This window comes from Ranitomeya variabilis, chromosome 2, assembly GCF_051348905.1.
Source record: "Ranitomeya variabilis isolate aRanVar5 chromosome 2, aRanVar5.hap1, whole genome shotgun sequence".
Classification (NCBI taxonomy): Eukaryota; Metazoa; Chordata; class Amphibia; order Anura; family Dendrobatidae; genus Ranitomeya; species Ranitomeya variabilis.
This window is the reverse complement of record NC_135233.1, coordinates 6,492,816-6,514,296: the sequence shown is the minus strand read 5'-3', so window position 1 is coordinate 6,514,296 and position 21,481 is coordinate 6,492,816. Positions and strand designations below refer to the sequence as shown.

Here is a 21,481-nt window from a genome sequence, read left to right as displayed (position 1 = left end):
AGATATCAGTTATATTATACAGCAGTGACATCACCGCTCCCCAGATATCAGTTATATTATACAGCGGTGACATCACCGCTCCCCAGATATCAGTTATATTATACAGCAGTGACATCACCGCTCCCATATATCAGTTATATTATACAGCAGTGACATCACCGCTCTCCAGATATCAGTTATATTATACAGCAGTGACATCACCGCTCCCCAGATATCAGTTATATTATACAGCAGTGACATCACCGCTCCCCAGATATCAGTTATATTATACAGCAGTGACATCACCGCTCTCCAGATATCAGTTATATTATACAGCAGTGACATCACCGCTCCCCAGATATCAGTTATATTATACAGCAGTGACATCACCGCTCCCCAGATATCAGTTATATTATACAGCAGTGACATCACCGCTCCCCAGATATCAGTTATATTATACAGCAGTGACATCACCGCTCTCCAGATATCAGTTATATTATACAGCGGTGACATCACCGCTCCCCAGATATCAGTTATATTATACAGCAGTGACATCACCGCTCTCCAGATATCAGTTATATTATACAGCAGTGACATCACCGCTCCCCAGATATAAGTTATATTATACAGCAGTGACATCACCGCTCCCCAGATATCAGTTATATTATACAGCAGTGACATCACCGCTCCCCAGATATCAGTTATATTATACAGCGGTGACATCACCGCTCCCAGATATCAGTTATATTATACAGCAGTGACGTCACCGCTCCCCAGATATCAGTTATATTATACAGCAGTGACATCACCGCCCTCCAGATATCAGTTATATTATACAGCAGTGACATCACCGCTCCCCAGATCTCAGTTATATTATACAGCAGTGACATCACCGCTCCCCAGATATCAGTTATATTATACAGCGGTGACATCACCGCTCTCCAGATATCAGTTATATTATACAGCAGTGACATCACCGCTCCCCAGATCTCAGTTATATTATACAGCAGTGACATCACCGCTCCCCAGATATCAGTTATATTATACAGCGGTGACATCACCGCTCCCCAGATATCAGTTATATTATACAGCAGTGACATCACCGCTCCCCAGATATCAGTTATATTATACAGCGGTGACATCACCGCTCCCCAGATCTCAGTTATATTATACAGCAGTGACATCACCGCTCTCCGGATATCAGTTATATTATACAGCAGTGACATCACCGCTCCCCAGATCTCAGTTATATTATACAGCAGTGACATCACCGCTCCCCAGATATCGGTTATATTATACAGCAGTGACATCACCGCTCCCCAGATATCAGTTATATTATACAGCAGTGACATCACCGCTCCCCAGATCTCAGTTATATTATACAGCAGTGACATCACCGCTCCCCAGATATCAGTTATATTATACAGCGGTGACATCACCGCTCCCCAGATATCAGTTATATTATACAGCAGTGACATGACCGCTCTCCAGATATCAGTTATATTATACAGCGGTGACATCACCGCTCCCCAGATATCAGTTATATTATACAGCAGTGACATCACCGCTCTCCAGATATCAGTTATATTATACAGCAGTGACATCACCGCCCTCCAGATATCAGTTATATTATACAGCAGTGACATCACCGCTCCCCAGATATCAGTTATATTATACAGCGGTGACATCACCGCTCCCCAGATATCAGTTATATTATACAGCAGTGACATGACCGCTCTCCAGATATCAGTTATATTATACAGCGGTGACATCACCGCTCCCCAGATATCAGTTATATTATACAGCAGTGACATCACCGCTCCCCAGATATCAGTTATATTATACAGCAGTGACATCACCGCCCTCCAGATATCAGTTATATTATACAGCAGTGACATCACCGCCCTCCAGATATCAGTTATATTATACAGCAGTGACATCACCGCTCCCCAGATATCAGTTATATTATACAGCAGTGACATCACCGCTCCCCAGATATCAGTTATATTATACAGCGGTGACATCACCGCTCCCCAGATATCAGTTATATTATACAGCGGTGACATCACCGCTCCCCAGATATCAGTTATATTATACAGCGGTGACATCACCGCTCCCCAGATATCAGTTATATTATACAGCGGTGACATCACCGCTCCCTAGATATCAGTTATATTATACAGCGGTGACATCACCGCTCCCCAGATATCAGTTATATTATACAGCAGTGACATCACCGCTCCCCAGATATCAGTTATATTATACAGCAGTGACATCACCGCTCCCAGATATCAGTTATATTATACAGCAGTGACATGACCGCTCCCCAGATATCAGTTATATTATACAGCGGTGACATCACCGCTCTCCAGATATCAGTTATATTATACAGCGGTGACATCACCGCTCCCCAGATATCAGTTATATTATACAGCGGTGACATCACCGCTCCCCAGATATCAGTTATATTATACAGCGGTGACATCACCGCTCCCCAGATATCAGTTATATTATACAGCAGTGACATCACCGCTCCCCAGATATCAGTTATATTATACAGCAGTGACATCACCGCTCTCCAGATCTCAGTTATATTATACAGCAGTGACATCACCGCTCCCCAGATCTCAGTTATATTATACAGCAGTGACATGACCGCTCCCCAGATATCAGTTATATTATACAGCGGTGACATCACCGCTCCCCAGATCTCAGTTATATTATACAGCAGTGACATGACCGCTCCCCAGATATCAGTTATATTATACAGCGGTGACATCACCGCTCTCCAGATATCAGTTATATTATACAGCAGTGACATAACCGCTCCCCAGATCTCAGTTATATTATACAGCGGTGACATCACCGCTCCCCAGATCTCAGTTATATTATACAGCAGTGACATCACCGCTCCCCAGATATCAGTTATATTATACAGCAGTGACATCACCGCTCTCCAGATATCAGTTATATTATACAGCAGTGACATCACCGCTCCCCAGATATCAGTTATATTATACAGCGGTGACATGACCGCTCCCCAGATATCAGTGATATTATACAGCAGTGACATCACCGCTCCCCAGATATCAGTTATATTATACAGCAGTGATATCACCGCTCCCCAGATATCAGTTATATTATACAGCAGTGACATCACCGCTCCCCAGATATCAGTTATATTATACAGCAGTGACATCACCGCTCCCCAGATATCAGTTATATTATACAGCAGTGACATGACCGCTCCCCAGATATCAGTTATATTATACAGCGGTGACATCACCGCTCCCAGATATCAGTTATATTATACAGCGGTGACATCACCGCTCCCAGATATCAGTTATATTATACAGCAGTGACATCACCGCTCCCCAGATATCAGTTATATTATACAGCGGTGACATCACCGCTCCCCAGATCAGTTATATTATACAGCGGTGACATCACCGCTCCCCAGATCTCAGTTATATTATACAGCAGTGACATCACCGCTCCCCAGATATCAGTTATATTATACAGCAGTGACATCACCGCTCCCCAGATATCAGTTATATTATACAGCAGTGACATCACCGCTCCCCAGATATCAGTTATATTATACAGCAGTGACATCACCGCTCCCCAGATATCAGTTATATTATACAGCGGTGACATCACCGCTCCCCAGATATCAGTTATATTATACAGCAGTGACATCACCGCTCCCCAGATATCAGTTATATTATACAGCAGTGACATCACCGCTCCCCAGATCTCAGTTATATTATACAGCAGTGACATCACCGCTCCCCAGATATCAGTTATATTATACAGCGGTGACATCACCGCTCCCCAGATATCAGTTATATTATACAGCGGTGACATCACCGCTCCCCAGATATCAGTTATATTATACAGCGGTGACATCACCGCTCTCCAGATATCAGTTATATTATACAGCGGTGACATCACCGCTCCCCAGATATCAGTTATATTATACAGCAGTGACATCACCGCTCCCAGATATCAGTTATATTATACAGCAGTGACATCACCGCTCCCCAGATATCAGTTATATTATACAGCGGTGACATCACCGCTCCCCAGATCTCAGTTATATTATACAGCAGTGACATCACCGCTCTCCAGATATCAGTTATATTATACAGCGGTGACATCACCGCTCCCCAGATATCAGTTATATTATACAGCAGTGACATCACCGCTCTCCAGATCTCAGTTATATTATACAGCGGTGACATCACCGCTCCCCAGATATCAGTTATATTATACAGCAGTGACATCACCGCTCTCCAGATATCAGTTATATTATACAGCAGTGACATCACCGCTCCCCAGATATCAGTTATATTATACAGCAGTGACATCACCGCTCCCCAGATATCAGTTATATTATACAGCAGTGACGTCACCGCTCCCCAGATATCAGTTATATTATACAGCAGTGACATCACCGCTCCCCAGATATCAGTTATATTATACAGCAGTGACATCACCGCTCTCCAGATATCAGTTATATTATACAGCAGTGACATGACCGCTCCCCAGATATCAGTGATATTATACAGCAGTGACATCACCGCTCTCCAGATCTCAGTTATATTATACAGCAGTGACATCACCGCTCCCCAGATATCAGTTATATTATACAGCAGTGACATCACCGCTCTCCAGATATCAGTTATATTATACAGCAGTGACATCACCGCTCCCCAGATATCAGTTATATTATACAGCAGTGACATCACCGCTCCCCAGATCTCAGTTATATTATACAGCGGTGACATCACCGCTCCCCAGATATCAGTTATATTATACAGCAGTGACATCACCGCTCCCCAGATATCAGTTATATTATACAGCAGTGACATCACCGCTCCCCAGATCTCAGTTATATTATACAGCGGTGACATCACCGCTCTCCAGATATCAGTTATATTATACAGCAGTGACATCACCGCTCCCCAGATATCAGTTATATTATACAGCAGTGACATCACCGCTCCCCAGATCTCAGTTATATTATACAGCGGTGACATCACCGCTCCCCAGATATCAGTTATATTATACAGCAGTGACATCACCGCTCCCCAGATATCAGTTATATTATACAGCAGTGACATCACCGCTCCCCAGATCTCAGTTATATTATACAGCAGTGACATCACCGCTCCCCAGATATCAGTTATATTATACAGCGGTGACATCACCGCTCTCCAGATATCAGTTATATTATACAGCAGTGACATCACCGCTCCCCAGATATCAGTTATATTATACAGCGGTGACATCACCGCTCCCCAGATATCAGTTATATTATACAGCAGTGACATCACCGCTCTCCAGATATCAGTTATATTATACAGCAGTGACATCACCGCTCCCCAGATATCAGTTATATTATACAGCGGTGACATCACCGCTCCCCAGATATCAGTTATATTATACAGCAGTGACATCACCGCTCCCCAGATATCAGTTATATTATACAGCAGTGACATCACCGCTCTCCAGATATCAGTTATATTATACAGCAGTGACATCACCGCTCCCCAGATATCAGTTATATTATACAGCGGTGACATCACCGCTCCCAGATATCAGTTATATTATACAGCGGTGACATCACCGCTCTCCAGATATGTTATATTATACAGCGGTGACATCACCGCTCCCCAGATATCAGTTATATTATACAGCAGTGACATCACCGCTCCCCAGATATCAGTTATATTATACAGCAGTGACATCACCGCTCCCCAGATATCAGTTATATTATACAGCAGTGACATCACCGCTCCCCAGATATCAGTTATATTATACAGCAGTGACATCACCGCTCCCAGATATCAGTTATATTATACAGCAGTGACATCACCGCTCCCCAGATATCAGTTATATTATACAGCGGTGACATCACCGCTCCCCAGATATCAGTTATATTATACAGCGGTGACATCACCGCTCCCCAGATATCAGTTATATTATACAGCGGTGACATCACCGCTCCCCAGATATCAGTTATATTATACAGCAGTGACATCACCGCTCTCCAGATCTCAGTTATATTATACAGCGGTGACATCACCGCTCCCCAGATATCAGTTATATTATACAGCAGTGACATCACCGCTCCCCAGATATCAGTTATATTATACAGCAGTGACATCACCGCTCCCCAGATATCAGTTATATTATACAGCAGTGACATCACCGCTCCCCAGATATCAGTTATATTATACAGCGGTGACATCACCGCTCCCCAGATCTCAGTTATATTATACAGCGGTGACATCACCGCTCCCCAGATCTCAGTTATATTATACAGCAGTGACATGACCGCTCCCCAGATATCAGTTATATTATACAGCAGTGACATCACCGCTCCCCAGATCTCAGTTATATTATACAGCGGTGACATCACCGCTCCCCAGATATCAGTTATATTATACAGCGGTGACATCACCGCTCCCCAGATATCAGTTATATTATACAGCAGTGACATCACCGCTCCCCAGATATCAGTTATATTATACAGCAGTGACATGACCGCTCCCCAGATATCGGTTATATTATACAGCAGTGACATGACCGCTCTCCAGATATCAGTTATATTATACAGCGGTGACATCACCGCTCCCCAGATCTCAGTTATATTATACAGCAGTGACATCACCGCTCCCCAGATATCAGTTATATTATACAGCGGTGACATCACCGCTCCCCAGATATCAGTTATATTATACAGCAGTGACATCACCGCTCCCCAGATATCAGTTATATTATACAGCAGTGACATCACCGCTCCCCAGATATCAGTTATATTATACAGCAGTGACATCACCGCTCCCCAGATATCAGTTATATTATACAGCAGTGACATCACCGCTCTCCAGATATCAGTTATATTATACAGCGGTGACATCACCGCTCCCCAGATATCAGTTATATTATACAGCAGTGACATCACAGCTCCTCAGATATCAGTTATATTATACAGCGGTGACATCACCGCTCCCCAGATATCAGTTATATTATACAGCAGTGACATCACCGCTCCCCAGATCTCAGTTATATTATACAGCAGTGACATCACCGCTCTCCGGATATCAGTTATATTATACAGCAGTGACATCACCGCTCCCCAGATATCAGTTATATTATACAGCAGTGACATCACCGCTCCCCAGATATCAGTTATATTATACAGCAGTGACATCACCGCTCCCCAGATATCAGTTATATTATACAGCAGTGACATGACCGCTCCCCAGATCTCAGTTATATTATACAGCAGTGACATCACCGCTCCCCAGATCTCAGTTATATTATACAGCGGTGACATCACCGCTCCCCAGATATCAGTTATATTATACAGCAGTGACATCACCGCTCCCCAGATCTCAGTTATATTATACAGCAGTGACATCACAGCTCTCCAGATATCAGTTATATTATACAGCAGTGACATCACCGCTCCCCAGATATCAGTTATATTATACAGCAGTGACATCACCGCTCTCCAGATATCAGTTATATTATACAGCGGTGACATCACCGCTCCCCAGATATCAGTTATATTATACAGCAGTGACATCACCGCTCCCCAGATATCAGTTATATTATACAGCAGTGATATCACCGCTCTCCAGATATCAGTTATATTATACAGCAGTGACATCACCGCTCTCCAGATCTCAGTTATATTATACAGCGGTGACATCACCGCTCCCCAGATATCAGTTATATTATACAGCAGTGACATCACCGCTCCCCAGATATCAGTTATATTATACAGCAGTGACATCACCGCTCCCCAGATATCAGTTATATTATACAGCGGTGACATCACCGCTCCCCAGATATCAGTTATATTATACAGCAGTGATATCACCGCTCCCCAGATATCAGTTATATTATACAGCAGTGATATCACCGCTCCCCAGATATCAGTTATATTATACAGCAGTGACATCACCGCTCCCCAGATATCAGTTATATTATACAGCAGTGACATCACCGCTCTCCAGATATCAGTTATATTATACAGCAGTGACATCACCGCTCCCCAGCTATCAGTTATATTATACAGCAGTGACATCACCGCTCCCCAGATATCAGTTATATTATACAGCAGTGACATCACCGCTCTCCAGATATCAGTTATATTATACAGCAGTGACATCACCGCTCCCCAGATATCGGTTATATTATACAGCAGTGACATCACCGCTCCCCAGATATCAGTTATATTATACAGCAGTGATATCACCGCTCTCCAGATATCAGTTATATTATACAGCGGTGACATCACCGCTCCCCAGATCTCAGTTATATTATACAGCAGTGACATCACCGCTCCCCAGATATCAGTTATATTATACAGCGGTGACATCACCGCTCCCCAGATATCAGTTATATTATACAGCAGTGACATCACCGCTCCCCAGATATCAGTTATATTATACAGCAGTGACATCACCGCTCCCCAGATATCAGTTATATTATACAGCAGTGACATCACCGCTCCCCAGATATCAGTTATATTATACAGCAGTGACATCACCGCTCCCCAGATCTCAGTTATATTATACAGCAGTGACATCACCGCTCTCCGGATATCAGTTATATTATACAGCAGTGACATCACCGCTCCCCAGATATCAGTTATATTATACAGCAGTGACATCACCGCTCCCCAGATCTCAGTTATATTATACAGCGGTGACATCACCGCTCCCCAGATATCAGTTATATTATACAGCAGTGACATCACCGCTCCCCAGATATCAGTTATATTATACAGCGGTGACATCACCGCTCCCCAGATATCAGTTATATTATACAGCGGTGACATCACCGCTCCCCAGATATCAGTTATATTATACAGCAGTGACATCACCGCTCCCCAGATATCAGTTATATTATACAGCGGTGACATCACCGCTCCCCAGATCTCAGTTATATTATACAGCGGTGACATCACCGCTCCCCAGATATCAGTTATATTATACAGCGGTGACATCACCGCTCCCCAGATATCAGTTATATTATACAGCAGTGACATCACCGCTCTCCAGATATCAGTTATATTATACAGCAGTGACATCACCGCTCCCCAGATCTCAGTTATATTATACAGCAGTGACATCACCGCTCCCCAGATATCAGTTATATTATACAGCAGTGACATCACCGCTCCCCAGATATCAGTTATATTATACAGCAGTGACATCACCGCTCCCCAGATATCAGTTATATTATACAGCAGTGACATCACCGCTCTCCGGATATCAGTTATATTATACAGCAGTGACATCACCGCTCTCCAGATATCAGTTATATTATACAGCAGTGACATCACCGCTCCCCAGATATCAGTTATATTATACAGCAGTGACATCACCGCTCTCCGGATATCAGTTATATTATACAGCAGTGACATCACCGCTCCCCAGATATCAGTTATATTATACAGCAGTGACATCACCGCTCTCCAGATATCAGTTATATTATACAGCGGTGACATCACCGCTCCCCAGATATCAGTTATATTATACAGCAGTGACATCACCGCTCCCCAGATATCAGTTATATTATACAGCAGTGACATCACCGCTCCCCAGATCTCAGTTATATTATACAGCGGTGACATCACCGCTCCCCAGATATCAGTTATATTATACAGCAGTGACATCACCGCTCCCCAGATATCAGTTATATTATACAGCGGTGACATCACCGCTCTCCAGATATCAGTTATATTATACAGCAGTGACATCACCGCTCCCCAGATATCTATCTATATATATATATATATATATATATATATATATATATATATATATATATATATATATATATATATATAGCACCGTGATTACTCGCTAATCCAGCCCCCTGCACAGTAGCTCCGCCCCCACCCCATTACCACACATAATCCCGCCCCCCACATTACCACACATAATTCCACCCCCTTATCACCACACATAATCCCGCCCCCCACCACATTACTACACATAATCCCGCCCCCCACCACATTACTACACATAATCCCGCCTCCCCACCCCATTACCACACATAATCCCGCCCCCCACATCACCACATATAATCCCACCCCCCACATCACCACAGATAATCCCGCCCCCCACCACATAATCCCGCCCCCCACCACATTACCACACATAATCCCGCCCCCCAACACATCACCACACATAATCCCACCCCCACCACATCACCACACATAATCCCTCGCCCCACCCCATCACCACACATAATCCCGCCCCCCCACCACATCACCACACATAATCCCACCCCCCCACATTACCACACATAATCCCGCCCCCCCACCACATCACCACACATAATCCCACCCCCCCACATTACCACACATAATACCGCCCCCCCACCACATCACCACACATAATACCACCCCCCCACCACATTACCACACATAATCCCGCCCCCCACATCACCACACATAATCCCGCCCCCACCACATCACCACACATAATCCCGCCCCCACATTACCACAGATAATCCCGCCCCCACCACATATAATCCGACCCCCCACCACATTACCACACATAATCCCGCCCCAACACATCACCACACATAATTCCGCCCCCACCACATTACCACAGATAATCCCGCCCCCACACCACATCACCATATAATCCGGCCCCCCACCACATCACCACACATAATCCCGCCCCCCACCACATCACCACACATAACCCGGCCCCCCACCACCTCACCACACATAATCCCGCACCCCACCACATCACCACACATAATCCCGCCCCCCACCACATCACCACACATAATCCCGCACCCCACCACATCACCACACATAATCCCGCCCCCCACATCACCACACATAATCCCGCACCCCACCACATCACCACACATAATCCCGCCCCCCACCACATCACCACACATAATCCCACCCCCCACCACATCACCACACAATCCCGCCCCCCACCACATCACCACACATAATCCCGCCCCCCACCACATCACCACACATAATCCCACCCCCCACCACATCACCACACAATCCCGCCCCCCACCACATCACCACACATAATCCCACCCCCCACCACATCACCACACAATCCCGCCCCCCACCACATCACCACACATAATCCCGCCCCCCACCACATCACCACACATAATCCCACCCCCCACCACATCACCACACAATCCCGCCCCCCACCACATCACCACACATAATCCCACCCCCCACCACATCACCACACAATCCCGCCCCCCACCACATCACCACACATAATCCCGCCCCCCACCACATCACCACACATAATCCCACCCCCCACCACATCACCACACATAATCCCGCCCCCCACCACATCACCACACACAATCCCGCCCCCCACCACATCACCACACATAATCCCGCCCCCCACCACATCACCACACACAATCCCGCCCCCCACCACATCACCACACATAATCCCACCCCCCACCACATCACCACACAATCCCGCCCCCCACCACATCACCACACATAATCCCACCCCCCACCACATCACCACACATAATCCCGCCCCCCACCACATCACCACACACAATCCCGCCCCCCACCACATCACCACACATAATCCCACCCCCCACCACATCACCACACAATCCCGCCCCCCACCACATCACCACACATAATCCCGCCCCCCACCACATCACCACACATAATCCCACCCCCCACCACATCACCACACATAATCCCGCCCCCCACCACATCACCACACACAATCCCGCCCCCCACCACATCACCACACATAATCCCGCCCCCCACCACATCACCACACACAATCCCGCCCCCCACCACATCACCACACATAATCCCACCCCCCACCACATCACCACACAATCCCGCCCCCCACCACATCACCACACATAATCCCGCCCCCCACCACATCACCACACATAATCCCACCCCCCACCACATCACCACACATAATCCCGCCCCCCACCACATCACCACACACAATCCCGCCCCCCACCACATCACCACACATAATCCCGCCCCCCACCACATCACCACACACAATCCCGCCCCCCACCACATCACCACACATAATCCCACCCCCCACCACATCACCACACAATCCCGCCCCCCACCACATCACCACACATAATCCCGCCCCCCACCACATCACCACACATAATCCCACCCCCCACCACATCACCACACATAATCCCGCCCCCCACCACATCACCACACACAATCCCGCCCCCCACCACATCACCACACTATTGTCATTAACTTCATTTTAAGTTAGTTTACCACCTGCGTAAGCGCTATTGAATGTTGTCATTATTTACTTTAGTTTAATCACCAGCAGCGTTAATTAGATAGCAATGAGCGTGCCGAGCGTTAGCTGGCTGGAAACATCTAGTCAGTTATATTATACAGCAGTGACATCATATATTGCGTTACCTTGACCCGGGCATCTTTATGTTGCAGCATTTCTTTGTTGTTCTTCAGGATTCGTCCGGCGACCACTTTGTTGAGGGGCACCAGAAGCAGTGCCAGACCCAGCCCCCCAAGGAAGGCGATGCCCACCTGCCGGTATAAGAGGTAGAGAGTGACTGAGAACTGCACCGGGAGGCTCCAGAGTTCATGGAAGCTGCGGCAGAAATTAGATATCCGATCAGCGTCTGTGCTCATGAAGTTGATTACTTCCCCTGGGGAGAATGTGGCCAGGCCGGTGCCCTCTCCATGCAGAGTTTTCTGGTAGACGCTGGTGAGCACCGATGCCCGCACTGACAGCATTAGCTTGTTAATCTGATGTGTGAACTGATTCTGCACCACAGCACCGAGGAGTCCGGTAGTGAAGAGTCCGGTGGTGTAAAGCACTCCCCAGCTCAGAGCCTCCGCCCTTGTCTCCATGAAATTCACCAGAAGATTCAGCAAGATAGGCCCCATGAAGGAGAGAGCACAAGACACCAGCTTCAGGAACCCCAAGGAATAGTAATGAGCCCCGAAACAGGAGTGCAACACCCAGAGGAGGCGTGGTGCTCTGGGACAAGTAGAGATGTCCCTGCGGATCCTCCATGTCTGGAGATGATGGGGCAGGAGACAAACATCCTGCGGGTGCTTCAGACCTCCACCTGCCCCTCTCCACAGGAGCGGCTGCATCCAAAAATAGAAGAAACGCGACAACCAGCTCTCACCATCCTCTGCTGCTTCTTCTTCATTGTCAGAGGGGAACGAGACAACCAAAGGAGAATATTCACTGACCTCATTGATTGAGCCGATGCCCCGAGAGGGAAGGCGAGGAGGACGCACAAGAACGGTGCAAAAATACACAACGATACAGAAGAGGCGAAGACACGAGAGAGTAAAGCGGGAGACCAGCACCCGGTCCAAAGGCGACCTCACCGCACCCTCCGCACACAGCCACACCATCGTGATCACCACGGACGGGGCCACCAGGATGACCGGAGCTGTCAGACTCAGAGGTCCCCGGGAATCCACATAGCAGGACTTCCGGAGATGCAGGAGTGATAGGAAGTGACTGATCCATGCTAAGAAGGACACGCTGCTGGAGAGGACCTCCGAACTGGTGGCAACTTCACGAGGAAACAGAGCTCCAAGGACTAAATCAGCCATACACAGACATGAAACCACAAGGGAGATGAACGTCCTGCACAGCCAGGCAGAAGAGGAGAAGCCAGAGGAGCCGCATCTAGAAGACAACACCGCCAGTCAGAGGAGCAGACATCTACATGACGTAGGCCAAATCTCCAAAACTTCCAGCTGCCTCCTCTCTAATGAACATGACCTCCCTTCCACCAGCCTCATCTCTGGAGACCTGACCTCCCTTCCACCAGCCTCATCTCTGGAGACCTAACCTCCCTTCCTTCTCCCTCCTCTCTGGAAACCTAACTTCCCTTCCTTCTCCTTCCTCTCTGGAAACCTAACCTCCCTTTCTTCTCCCTCCTCTCTGGAAACCTAACCTTCCTTCCTTCTCCCTCCTCTCTGGAACCCTAACCTCCCATCCTTCTCCCTCCTCTCTGGAAACCTAGACCAGACACCCAACCTCCAGCTTCATCTCCGGACCCTCGATCTCCAGTGTCCTCTCTGGATCCAGAACTTCCAGCCTCCTCTCCGGACCCACGACCTCCAGCCTCCTCTATGGAGACCCTACGTCCCGCCTCCTCTCTGAATTCCAACCTACCTTCTGCTCACCTCCTCTCTGGAAACCCATCCTCCCCTTCCTCCTACCTCCTTTCTTGAAACCCAACCTTCCTTCCTCCAGCCCCCTCTCTGGAAACCCGACCTCCCTTTTTCCTCTCGAAACTCTCACCTGGGCGCCCCGGCGTGACATGCGCTGCTCAAAGCCAGGAGAATGTGAGGGATGCAGCTGATGATGAGTTGATTGAAGCAGACGCCGACATGTCCCCGAACCCAAACAGGCAGCGGGTCAGAGGGCGTGGATCCACAGAAGCGGGCAAGGATATCGTCCATCACATTCACCACTGAGCGGAGTCTGCAGGAGAAAGAAGAGGCGAGATATAACAGCAGCCACATATCATGTACTGCTGCACCCGGGCCATGAAATCCCATATACTACACGCAGTATACTCTGTACACTGGACACCATTATATCCCGTGTATTAAACTGTGTATCCAGCACTATACTCCATACTGGACACCATTATATCCCATAGATCTTCCTTACCTGACCTGTTACGGAAGCCCCCAGCACCCAGAATATGTTGTGCAGTTATATGTATGTATAATAGGTTCCATGTGAGATGCATGTCCCTAATGCATCAGACCACAGGCTGCGCCCCTGGGCAGAGGGGACAAGATATCCCCCTTCTGACCTCCCCCACCTTTGTAATTCCCACAGTAAATATCGTCAGGCTCCGGCCACCTGCGGCTATTCTAATGTATGTCTGGCCTGCCGCTTTTCAATTGGCCCGCCCTCTGTATCTGTGTGATATTTTCTGTGTCCTGTGAGTAAAGTGTTGTCACACTGGAAATACATGGAGAAGCAGTGATCTTTTATATGCGCCCATGTAACCAAGCAATCCCAACCAGCGTCCTTCATTCAGACTCCAGCCAAAGCAGAGTGCACCTCCTGAAACATGGGGTGGTACTGAAAGAGGTACTCCAGCACGGTAGTCCCCGTCACAATTGGTGGCAGCAGTGGGATTTGAACCCACGCCTCTGAAGAGACTGGAAGTGTGACGGGGACTACCGTGCTGGCGTACCTCTTTCAGTACCACCCCGTGTTTCAGGAGGTCCACTTTGCATTGGCTGGAGTCTGAATGAAGGGCGCTGGCTGGAATTCCTTGATTACATGAGAGCATATAAAAGCTGACTACTTCTCCACGTATTTCCAGTCTCACAACACTTTATTCACAGAACACAGAATATATCACACAGATACAGAGGGCAGGCCCATTGAAACGCAGGCCAGACATACATTACAATAGCCGCAGGGGGCCGGAGCCTTCTGATATTTACTGTGGGAATTACAAAGGTGGGGGTGGTCAGAAGGGGGATATCTTGTCTCCTCTGCCCAGAAACGCAGCCTGTGGGCTGATGCATTAGGGACATATATCTCACATGGAACCAATTATATATACAAATAACTGCATAACATATTCTGGGTGCTGGGGGGATCTGTAAAAGTATATATCCAGCGCTATACTCCATACTGGACACCATTATATCCCGTGTATTACACTGTATATATCCAGCACTATACTCCATACTGGACACCATTATATCCTGTGTATTACACTGTATATATCCAGCGCTATACTCCATACTGGACACCATTATATCCCGTGTATTACACTGTATATACCCAGCACTATACTCCATACCGGACACCATTATATCCCGTGTATTACACTGTATATATCCAGCGCTATACTCCATACTGGATATCATTATATAACGTGTATTACACTGTATATATCCAGCACTATACTCCATACCGGACACCATTATATCCCGTGTATTACACTGTATATATCCAGCGCTATACTCCATACTGGATATCATTATATATCGTGTATTACACTTTATATAACCAGCACTATACTCCATACTGGACACCATTATATCCCGTGTATTACACTGTGTATATCCAGCGCTATACTCCATACTGGATATCATTATATAACGTGTATTACACTGTATATACCCAGCACTATACTCCATACCGGACACCATTATATCCCGTGTATTACACTGTATATATCCAGCGCTATACTCCATACTGGATATCATTATATAACGTGTATTACACTGTATATACCCAGCACTATACTCCATACTGGACACCATTATATCCCGTGCATTACACTGTATATATCCAGCGCTATACTGCATACTGGACACCATTATATCCCCTGTATTACACTGTATATATCCAGCGCTATACTCCATACTGGACATCATTATATAACGTGTATTACACTGTATATATCCAGCACTATACTCCATACTGGACACCATTATATCCCGTGTATTACACTGTGTATATCCAGCGCTACACTCCATACTGCACACCATTATATCCCGTGTATTACACTGTATATATCCAGCGCTATACTCCATACTGGACACCATTATATCCCGTGCTATACTCCATATTGGACACCATTATATTCCCTGTATTACACTGTATATATCCAGCGCTATACTCCATACTGGACACCACTATTATCCCGTGTATTACACTGTATATATCCAGCGCTATACTCCATACTGGACACTATTATATCCCCTGTATTACACTGTATATAGCCAGCACTATACTCCATACTGGACACCATTATATCCCGTGTATTACACTGTATATATCCAGCGCTATACTCCATACTGGACACCATTATATCCCGTGTATTATACTGTGTATATCCAGCCCTATACTCCATACTGGACACCATTATATCCCCTGTATTACACTGTATATATCCAGCACCGTACTCCATACTGGACACCATTATATCCCATGTATTACACTGTATATAGCCAGTGCTATACTCCATACTGGACACCATTATATCCCCAGTATTACACTGTATATATCCAGCACCGTACTCCATACTGGACACCATTATATCCCATGTATTACACTGTATATAGCCAGTGCTATACTCCATACTGGACACCATTATATCCCGTGTATTACACTGTATATAACCAGCACTATACTCCATACTGGACACCATTATATCCCCTGTATTACACTGCATATATCCAGCACTATACTGCATACTGGACAGCATTATATCCCGTGTATTACACTGTATATATCCAGCGCTGTACTCCATACTGGACACCATTATATCCCGTGTATTACACTGTATATACTCAGCACTGTACTCCATACAAGACACCATTATATCCCATGTATTACACTGTATATATCCAGCACTATACTCCATACTGGACACCATTATATCCCGTGTATTACACTGTATATATCCAGCGCTATACTCCATACTGGACACCATTATATCCCGTGTATTACACTGTGTATATCCAGCGCTATACTCCAAACTGGACACCATTATAGCCCCTGTATTACACTGTATATAGCCAGCACTATACTCCATACTGGACACTATTATATCCCGTGTATTACAATGTATATAGCCAGCGCTATACTCCATACTGGACACCATTATATCCCGTGTATTACACTGTATATATCCAGCGCTATACTCCATACTGGACACCATTATATCCCGTGTATTACACTGTATATATCCAGCACCGTACTCCATACTGGACACCATTATATACCGTGTATTACACTGTATATATCCAGCGCTATACTCCATACTGGACACCATTATATCCCGTGTATTATACTGTGTATATCCAGCCCTATACTCCATACTGGACACCATTATATCCCCTGTATTACACTGTATATATCCAGCACCGTACTCCATACTGGACACCATTATATACCGTGTATAACACTGTGTATATCCAGCGCTATACTCCATACTGGCCACCATTATATCCCCTGTATTACACTGTATACATCCAGCCCTATACTCCATACTGGACACCATTATATCCCATGTATTACACTGTATATATCCAGCGCTATACTCCATACTGGCCACCATTATATCCCCTGTATTACACTGTATACATCCAGCCCTATACTCCATACTGGACACCATTATGTCCCCTGTATTACACTGTATATATCCAGCCCTATACTCCATACTGGACACCATTATATCCCCTGTATTACACTGTATATATCCAGCACTATACTCCATACTGGACACCATTATATCCCCTGTATTACACTGTATATATCCAGCGCTATACTCCATACTGGACACCATTATATCCCGTGTATTACACTGTGTACATCCAGCACTATACTCCATACTGGACACCATTATATCCCCTGTATTACACTGTATATATCCAGCACTATACTCCATACAGGACACCATTATATCCCCTGTATTACACTGTGTATATCCAGCACTATACTCCATACTGGACACCATTATATTCCCTGTATTACACTGTATATATCCAGCGCTATACTCCATACTGGACACCATTATATCCTGTGTATTACACTGTGTATATCCAGCGCTATACTCCATACTGGACACCATTATATCCCCTGTATTACACTGTATATATCCAGCGCTATACTCCATACTGGACACCATTATATCCCCTGTATTACACTGTAAATAGCCAGCGCTATACTCCATACTGGACACCATTACATCCCATGTATTATACTGTACATATCCAGCACTATACTCCATACTGGACACCATTATATCCCGTGTATTACACTGTAAATAGCCAGCGCTATACTCCATACTGGACACCATTATATTCCCTGTATTACACTGTATATATCCAGCGCTATACTCCATAATGGACACCATTATATCCCCTGTATTACACTGTATATATCCAGCGCTATACTCCATACTGAACACCATTATATCTCGTGTATTACACTGTATATATCCAGCGCTATACTCCATACTGGACACCATTATATCCCGTGTATTACACTGTATATATCCAGCACTATACTCCATACTGGACACCATTATATCCCCTGTATTACACAGTATATATCCAGCGCTATACTCCATACTGGACACCATTATATCCCCTGTATTACACTGTATATATCCAGCACTATACTCCATACTGGACACCATTATATCCCCTGTATTACACTGTAAATAGCCAGCGCTATACTCCATACTGGACACCATTACATCCCATGTATTATACTGTACATATCCAGCACTATACTCCATACTGGACACCATTATATCCCGTGTATTACACTGTAAATAGCCAGCGCTATACTCCATACTGGACACCATTATATTCCCTGTATTACACTGTATATATCCAGCGCTATACTCCATAATGGACACCATTATATCCCCTGTATTACACTGTATATATCCAGCGCTATACTCCATACTGAACACCATTATATCTCGTGTATTACACTGTATATATCCAGCGCTATACTCCATACTGGACACCATTATATCCCGTGTATTACACTGTATATATCCAGCACTATACTCCATACTGGACACCATTATATCCCCTGTATTACACAGTATATATCCAGCGCTATACTCCATACTGGACACCATTATATCCCCTGTATTACACTGTATATATCCAGCGCTATACTCCATACTGGACACCATTATATCCCCTGTATTACACTGTATATATCCAGCACTATACTCCATACAGGACACCATTATATCCCGTGTATTACACTGTAAATAGCCAGCGCTATACTCCATACTGGACACCATTATATCCCGTGTATTACACTGTATATATCCAGCACTATACTCCATACTGGACACCATTATATCCCGTGTATTACACTGTATATATCCAGCACTATACTCCATACTGGACACCATTATATCCCCTGTATTACACTGTGTATATCCAGCGCTATACTCCATAATGGACACCATTATATCCCCTGTATTACACTGTATATATCCAGCGCTATACTCCATACTGGACACCATTATATCCCTTGTATTACACAGTATATATCCAGCACTATACTCCATACCGGACACCATTATATCCCGTGTATTACACTGTGTATATCCAGCACTATACTCCATACTGGACACCATTATATCCCCTGTATTACACTGTGTATATCCAGCGCTATACTCCATAATGGACACCATTATATCCCGTGTATTACACTGTATATATCCAGCACTATACTCCATACTGGACACCATTATATCCCCTGTATTACACTGTGTATATCCAGCGCTATACTCCATAATGGACACCATTATATCCCCTGTATTACACTGTATATATCCAGCGCTATACTCCATACTGGACACCATTATATCCCCTGTATTACACTGTGTATATCCAGCGCTATACTCCATACTGGACACCAGTATATCCCGTGTATTACACTATATATATCCAGGACTATACTCCATACTGGACACCATTATATCCCATGTATTACACTGTATATATCCAGCACTATACTCCATACTGGACACCATTATATCCCGTGTATTACACTGTATATATCCAGCACTATACTCCATACTGGACACCATTATATCCCCTGTATTACACTGTGTATATCCAGCGCTATACTCCATAATGGACACCATTATATCCCCTGTATTACACTGTATATATCCAGCGCTATACTCCATACTGGACACCATTATATCCCTTGTATTACACAGTATATATCCAGCACTATACTCCATACCGGACACCATTATATCCCGTGTATTACACTGTGTATATCCAGCACTATACTCCATACTGGACACCATTATATCCCCTGTATTACACTGTGTATATCCAGCGCTATACTCCATAATGGACACCATTATATCCCGTGTATTACACTGTATATATCCAGCACTATACTCCATACTGGACACCATTATATCCCCTGTATTACACTGTGTATATCCAGCGCTATACTCCATAATGGACACCATTATATCCCCTGTATTACACTGTATATATCCAGCGCTATACTCCATACTGGACACCATTATATCCCCTGTATTACACTGTGTATATCCAGCGCTATACTCCATACTGGACACCAGTATATCCCGTGTATTACACTATATATATCCAGGACTATACTCCATACTGGACACCATTATATCCCCTGTATTACACTGTATATATCCAGCACTATACTCCATACTGGACACCATTATATCCCATGTATTACACTATATATATCCAGGACTATACTCCATACTGGACACCATTATATCCCATGTATTACACTGTGTATATCCAGCGCTATACTCCATACTGGACACCATTATATCCCCTGTATTACACTGTATATATCCAGCATTATACTCCATACTGGACACCATTATATCCCATGTATTACACTGTGTATATCCAGCGCTATACTCCATACTGGACACCATTATA

At 45.4% G+C, this 21,481-nt stretch overlaps 1 protein-coding gene across 2 annotated transcripts in view; it reads right to left on the bottom strand.

The window, feature by feature from the left end:
- Window positions 1-21,481, bottom strand: part of ABCC10 (ATP binding cassette subfamily C member 10) — a 297,447-nt gene that overhangs the window by 44,903 nt on the left and 231,063 nt on the right. Inside the window, exons 2-3 of one of the 2 annotated variants that reach the window (XM_077281901.1) lie at window positions 14,313-14,495; window positions 12,440-13,691 (exon numbers count right to left, since the gene is read on the bottom strand). In XM_077281901.1, coding sequence (XP_077138016.1) covers window positions 12,440-13,691; window positions 14,313-14,473 — 1,413 coding nt within the window. In that variant the 5' untranslated portion in view covers window positions 14,474-14,495. Of the gene's footprint in view, window positions 1-12,439; window positions 13,692-14,045; window positions 14,194-14,312; window positions 14,496-21,481 lie in introns of those variants that run through there. The other variant, XM_077281902.1, reaches the window with a different exon arrangement.